General features: G+C 41.7%; 1 protein-coding gene across 1 annotated transcript; it reads right to left on the reverse strand.

Moving 5' to 3' along the window:
* Positions 1 to 440: 440 nt before the first annotated feature.
* IFIT5 (interferon induced protein with tetratricopeptide repeats 5) lies at positions 441 to 7,165 on the reverse strand. The gene is made up of 2 exons (XM_003255203.4): positions 6,561 to 7,165; positions 441 to 4,183 (listed from the first exon to the last, which is right to left on the reverse strand). Exons 1-2 carry the CDS (start codon positions 6,563 to 6,565, stop codon positions 2,740 to 2,742), a joined length of 1,449 nt encoding a protein of 482 aa, XP_003255251.1. The 5' UTR covers positions 6,566 to 7,165; the 3' UTR covers positions 441 to 2,739.
* Between the last annotated feature and the right edge of the window lie 257 nt (positions 7,166 to 7,422).

Below are 7,422 nucleotides of genomic sequence, written 5' to 3' on the forward strand. Positions count from 1 at the left end.
TGATAGCATGTGATCAACTGGTAAGACTATTTCTGCACTCAGAGAGGACAGCAAATATCTTTAAGAGCTCCATGACTGGGAAGCCAGTTTTTCTGCCAGCTGATTTATCATTTGTTGAAAGGGCTTTTCTCAGCTTTTGTGAGTCAGGGAGCATACCTTTAGTGCTGAATGAAATAGTTTCCAAGAGCACCTTCAAGATTTGGAGAGGCGGCATTTCTTTTCCGGAAGGGTCAAATTACCCTGAAGAGGAATCACAGCCACTTTTCTGGGCATATTTATGAGTTTGTCTAATAGGCAAGAAAATAACTTGGGCCTGGCATCATAGGATTCTTATCAGGCTTGACAGGATGAGTTCATCTAACTAAGTAGGATTTGGACCCATTTCAGAGACTTTGAGTCAGTTGGTGAGGGCAGCTTTCAGAGGTAGGTGCAAGACAATATACAATTCAACTCAGGCAGCTTTTATTAGAGTATTATATACCAAGTATATGATGAGGAGTCCAAATGCAAACTGGATATTCAAGGAACTTAGGATTTCCTGGGTTAAGCCTATTAGCCTAATTAATTTTATTCCATTTACACTTACTTTTCACATGTAGATCAGTAGCTCCCAAACTTTGCTGCACAAGTTCCAACTGGGAAATCTAAAAATCATGATGCCTGGACTGCACCCCATGCCAATTAAGTCATTCTCTATGGGGTGTGACCCAGACATCCATGTTTTGTTTTAACTTTTTAGGTGATTCCAACATGTAGCCAAGTTTGAGGAACAATGTTGTAGACCTTAACTACTCAAAATGTAATTAGAACAGCCACAGCATCTTCACCTGGGAGCTTGTTTAAAGTGCAGAAATCTCAGGCCCCTTCTGTGTATGAACACAGTCCTGATTTATAAAAACAAGTTAACTGATGAAGCAAATAATCTTTCCTATGATTAACTGTCTGAGTAACCCCCTAATGTGAGTTTTTTGAATTATGTGGCAAGTGATAGAAGTTATGTACTTTCAGGTGGGAGAAATGGCCTGCTTTGCTAGAATATCCTAAAATATTTGAAAGGGACAAATGTGTCTACTGATAGGTCAGGACTTCAGTGCTGACTTTCTGAAATTCTTGAGTAAAGATCATTCCCTTCCTTGTTCTTCCTTAATAGATCAAACAAAATAATAATAATAATAATAAAACAGAATTAAGTAAAACAAAAGATTTTTAAAAATTAACACGAGATACACTGCAGTATATATGTATGTCTGATTACGTATAGAAAAAAGATCTGGAAGGATACATATCAAATTATAAGTTATAAGTTTACCTTGAGGGTGTGGAACTGTGGTAGGGTGAGGGGACTGCTCTCATTTTTAAATTCACATACTTTTGTAATTTTTTTTGAAATTTACAATAAGAATTCATTATTTTCATAACAAACCATAATAGAAATTTTAAAGATGATAAAAAAACAAAAAGTAAAACACACACACACACATAATAATTTTAAGAGTTACATTGGAGGAATGGAGAATTAAATCACATGGTACTTTTCCACTAATACTGTGATGGTACATAATTGTGTAGTCTGTAATCAAAGAAACTACATTAGAGAAGCCACATTAAGTAACATCCACATTAAAAAGTCCCCTGGGATAAGAGCCCTCAAGCAGCGACCCCTCAAAGTGGATATTAAAACTGAAAGCAGCGCTTAACTCTTCCTGGAGTATCTACATGAAAAAAACAACACTGAAAATTTCACATTAAAAAAAAAGCTTCACAGAAGTCACTTTGAAATGCTAAAATAGCCAAAGGCCAGAAATTGAGGGTATAAAAACTCTATTGAGAACAGATTCAAAACTAGTACACTGAAACCTTGGTAATCTATGGGTGTAGGTTAGGGACATCTTCTTTTTCCATTTGTTTATCAGTTCTCCCAATTTCCCAATGGCTGCTTTATAGCTCAATAATTTTAACCTAAAAATATTGTAATTTTAGTTGGAAGGAATAAAATTAATTGCATCTAGATTCATTGCAGATTTTAGTAAAAAAAAAACGGAACAATTTGAGACTCACTATTTTCCATTATTCATTTTTTTCCACATAATTATTTCTAGCTACTTAATAAACATTTGGGGATTGAATCCCTGAAGTTACATATTTAAAATTTGAGGAAATCCTTTTTCTCCTCTTCTGGTTTTTTCATTTTATTGAAGTCACTAGAGATGACAAACTTTTTATTATAAACTTTTTTCCAACAAAAAAGATATTTTAGGCGACTATTAGATTTATAGCTAAATATCCTCATCAAAGTCAAAACATCTGTAACTAAAAAGTGCTGTCTTTTGCAAGCTACACAATTAAAAGCTTAACTATTAATAATGTAATTTTGTACTCCTGGAAGAGTATTCCTGATCTAGGTATCAAAGGTTTACGTAGGCATATATTTACTACATAACATGAGAAATTTAAAGAGCAGAGATAAAAAGCACAGATCTAATGCCCATACCATTTTTAAAAGTTACAATAGCTAGAATATTGCTATTTCTCAACGGATTATAGTATTTTAATTAAAAAGAAAAAAAGAAAACCGCACAAGATTCATCATAATGCATATAAAGTATTTAGCACAATGCTTGGTACACAATAACTATTCAATAAATATTAGCTCTATAATAAACAATGGATTAAAACAATAAAAAAAACAGAACCCATAATGGAGGGAAAAACTTAGAGCTAATTTCCTAGAGTATGTATTTAAATGGAAAGTCGGAGCTCACAGAGAGCAGTAAGGAATTCTGCATTTTCTGGATCTATCTTTTGTGCCTTCTCATAGTACTCAGCAGCTTGCCTCTTTTCTCCTTCCAGTTTGTAAACAAACCCTAGGGCACTTAAACTCTGCACATCTAAAGCATTGTGACAAAGTCTCTTGGTAGCCAATTTCTTCAGAGCACTTGTCAGTTTGGTGCGAAGGGGCGATCTGTCTTTGACCTTTAAGGCTTCTAAATAATGATGGATGGCAGTATTTTCTGATTTACGGTGAAATTCCTGAAAGCGGCCATAGTGGTAATGGATCTGATGTTTGTGATCATTGGTTATGTTCTCCAGACAAAGAGCTTTCCGGAAAATGTCCTCAGCATTGCTATACTTGCCTCCTTCAGCATACATGTTGGCCAGGTCTGTGTAGGCAAATGCAAACATAGAGTCTCGTTCCATGGCTGCTTTGAAATGAAATATAGCAGATGAAATCAGCTCATCAACCTTTAGTTTATCTTTTCCTTTAGGTCTGTTATGTGTGGCCTTCTTGATTTGGATCATTTGTGCCCTGTAGCAAAGTCCCATCTGGTGATGCAGGAAAGAAGAAGTTGGTGTCACCTCCAAGGCCTTTTTTAAAAGTTCGAGAGCTTTGTTCCAGGAATTTTTTCTCCTATAGAACTTGGCTGCATAACGAAGGATGTAAGGCTGGGATGATATTTGGTCCAGGATTTCTTCAATATACTCTTCTCCTTCAGCTTCTGCATGTACATCTTGAAGCTTCAGTGCCAGAAATACCTTAATGTAGCTGTTATCTGGGTTCAGGGTAACAGCCTTTCTCAAAGGCCCCAGAGAAAAGCTCTTTACAGACCCTTCTCTGTCAGAATCATCCAGCCGATACACTGTGATAGCATAGCCGATGTTAAATTCTGGATTGTCAGGTTCCACTTCCAGAGCCTTCTCAAAAGCCGCTTTAGCCTTTTGATAATACTTTCCTCCAAATTTCAAGAGTGCCCACCCCTTCTCACAGTCAGTCTCAGGACACTCCAACTTGTAGTTAGAAGGACTGGACAATTTCTTGCAGACGTTCCCTATCTTACCTGTATACTTCTGAGCTTCTTCAAGCTGGTCCATGTGATAATACACCCAGGCATAGTTTCCCCAAGTGACCAGGCTTCGTACTTCTTCTTTGTCTGAGTGTTCTTGCTGGATTATTTCTTCTGCTTGTTCCAAGCACTCAAGGGCGTCTTTATTTTGGCCTTTTAGGTGTTTCACATAGGCCAATAGGTTATAAAGAGCAAGTCTAGATTTTGTGGTAAGAAATTCAAGCTGTTGCCCAATTGTATCTTCCACCTCAAAGAGATCAATGTCTTCCTTAAGTAAATTCCATGTAAAATGACATTCTAACTCCAACAGAATGGCCTTCAAGGTGTCCTTAGGAATTTCACTGTCAAAGATAAAATACTTTTTAATTTTTGAAGAAATACAAGAAATAATTTTCTAAACCTTAAATATTGTTCTTTGCATAACAACTAATTTTATCCCTATTTGATCTTACAGTTAAAGCATTAGGTTCCCGTAACTTTATACTAGAGTTTCTTCTATGTACAGTTATGTCCTAGAAATATTTCATTTAAATTCTCACTATTTATTGCAAAAACAGTTCTGGAGAGATGACAGAGCTTTCTGTATTACATGTATCTATTTCCTTTTGGCAATCACTAAACCGTTGAAAATTAGGAATAAATATATACATATTCAATAATTAATATGAAAATTCCATTTCTGTATTATGAGTACTGATCTTGACTAGGAAACCTGGTAAAATTGCTCCTTGGTAATTGTTCCTTTCTCTAGTGTAAATGTACCCAAAATATGGGCAAGACATGCCATGTCCTTACAGGCTGCTTAAATCCACAACAATACGGCTTTACTGGCCCCCTGCCTAAAACAAACACCTGTTTTGAAAGTCTCTACCAGCCCAGCCCAAGGAGGATGAGGAGGGCTGCTCAGGTATTATGGATATGGTTGTAAGATCTCAAAGGGACATTCAATCAGGTACTGACGTGGTTTGTCCAGGCTCTGGAATTTATGCACAACTGGACACCATGAGAATTTTTACTGTTTAAACTTTGTCTACTTAATTTTGTAACTTCGTCTTTGGGAAGCTGATAAGAGAGAAGCTATTGCATCAGAAGAGGTAACATGTATCTTTCGGTAATTCTGTTCTGCTAGGAAGAAGCAGTCTTTCATTGTCCTTGGGAGACAGTCCCCAATGGGGCTGAGCCCTTTTCTTCCCCATCCTGCATATATACGGTGCACGCCACCGTCTTTTTCTTTTTCTTTCTTTCTTTTTTTTTTTGTTGTTGTTTTCAAGCCCCTTCCTGATAGTACTCTCCTTTCTTACAAATGTTATATGTGGCCAGGCGTTGTGGCTCACACTTGTAATCCCAGCACTTTGGGAGGCTGAGGAGAGTGGATCACGAGGTCAGGAATTTGAGACCAGCCTGGTCAACATGGTGAAACCCCCGTCTCTACTAAAGATACAAAAAATTAGCCAGGCGTGGTGGCACACGCCTGTAATCCCAGCTACACGGGAAGCTGAGGCAGGAGAATCGCTTGAACCCAGGAGGCGGAGGTTGCAGTGAGCCGAGATGGAGCCATTACACTACAGCCTGGGTGACAGGGCAAGACTCCGTCTCAAAAATAAAGTTAGATGTGTGGGTGACACTTAAACTTTTTTTTTTAACTTATAATGGGAACAGTTAACATTTATTGTGCAAGTATTATGTGCTAAGCAGTTAATTGATAGGATTTATTACTGTCCTTTTCCACAGTCCCAAGAGATGGACACCATTAATTTTTACAGATAAGGAACAGAGTTTGAGAAACTTTGGGGTCACTCAACCAGTAGGAGTTCAGTCAGGATTTAGAACAAGGGACTATCTGCTTTTAGAGCCCAAGACCTTAACATCTCATTCCTCATTAAATGCGGAGGGTTCACTAACCACGTGCAGGGCAGGGTGCTAGCCCCTGGGGATACAAAATGATTAAGAAAAGGACGCCATCATACTGAATCAGTAAAGGAGACAGATAAAGAAATCCTCATAAAACAGCGGATTGGGTGGGACGATAACAATCTGTGCTTGGTACAGAGGTAGCTCCCCGGAAGGGAAGAACTCAGACCCAGACATCAGAAAGGCAAACTGGCAGTGGCAGGCGAATGTGACGCCTGGAGGGCTGCGGCGAAACCGCGTATGCCACACCGAGGGAATGGCAGCTGGAAACAGAGGCACGCGACAGGCCTAGGGAGACCCGTGGCACGTAGCCTGCCCCCGGAACAGCGCCTGGGGGCCCTGCAGGCGCCGACCAGTTTCCCGGAAGCGGCGGCCGCTGGCCCAGCACTGTCACCGTCGCCGCTGCCGAGAAGAGCCGTCGGGTCGCGATGGGTGGACAGGCCTCCCGGGGGAGCGTCGCCCGGCACATGCCCTGACAGTCCCGACCGCAGACGCCAGGGATGGGGCAGGCTCCCGCGGAGCATCTCCTGTTCCTCCTCCCTGACCGGCCTCCTTAGGCGCTCGGGAGGGACCGGACTCCGGAGAAGCGTCCACTCGGCCACCCTCCCCGACAGGCCCGACTTCAGACGCCACGCGCCGGGACAGAGCGCCCCGGGAGGGTCCCCAACGCAGATGCCCGGTTGCCAGGCGCGAGGGGCTTGGCCCCTGAAAAGGCTGCAGAACTGCGCTGGAAATGAATAAAAGAACCCTGGTTTGAAACAAAGGCCGACGCAGGGCTTGGGAGGAGAGGCAGAGGAAAACCCTTACCTCATGATGGCAGCGCTTTGCGGCGCAGTCCCTCGCGCTCTCTGTCTCCTCAGCACCGGGGACCGCGGGAAGCCGCGCGGTGGGCGTGCGCGTGCGCATGCGCGTGGGCGCGCCAGGCCTGGGCAGCCCCGGGACTCGGCCGCGCGGCGTGTCTTTGTTAAAGGAGAGACCCCAGCCCCAGCAAGAACAGGAAACTGGAAATTGAATCAGATGCGGAGCTCTCAGAAACCGAAACTTAAGAAATCGAAATTTAACGTAAGCTTCAGAAACCGAAACTGAATAGAAGAGCTCAAGAGCCGCGTCCAGACGTTTGCGGAGTCCCGGGTCTTTCGGAGTTGAATTTGCAGCTGGGCTCCTGCACTTTGGTCTCGGCTTTTATCTGCCTCTGTGAGTACGCTGAGGTCGCATGCTGCCCGTTTAACTGTTTGTTTGAGATAGCGTCTGTGTCACCCAGTCGTGATCTCAAGCGATGCGCCTGCCTCTGCCCCCCAAGGTGCTGGGATTACAGGCGGAAACTGAAGTCCCTGCTTCCACTCCAGTCTTTTGATTCAACAAGCAACACTACAATGCTATACATCTATGCTGTTATTTCTGTTGGGTGTAAACTAGAGAAATTTGGAGCTAAAATCTATATACATTTTAAGTTTTGACGGATATTGCCAAATAGCTTTAAAAATCCACTCCTACCCACAATTGTAGGAGAGTATTTCTCTTCCATACCTTCACCAATGGTGTTTTGTGTAATAAGGACCCAATAAAGACGAGAGTGGTATTGGGGATCTAGGCAGAAAATGTCAAACACCCATACCTTAAACATTTTGTCCCCTCTGAATTCATTCGGCAAATATTGACAAACAACTGT

Source organism: Nomascus leucogenys, chromosome 3 (assembly GCF_006542625.1).
Source record: "Nomascus leucogenys isolate Asia chromosome 3, Asia_NLE_v1, whole genome shotgun sequence".
Lineage (NCBI taxonomy): Eukaryota > Metazoa > Chordata > Mammalia > Primates > Hylobatidae > Nomascus > Nomascus leucogenys.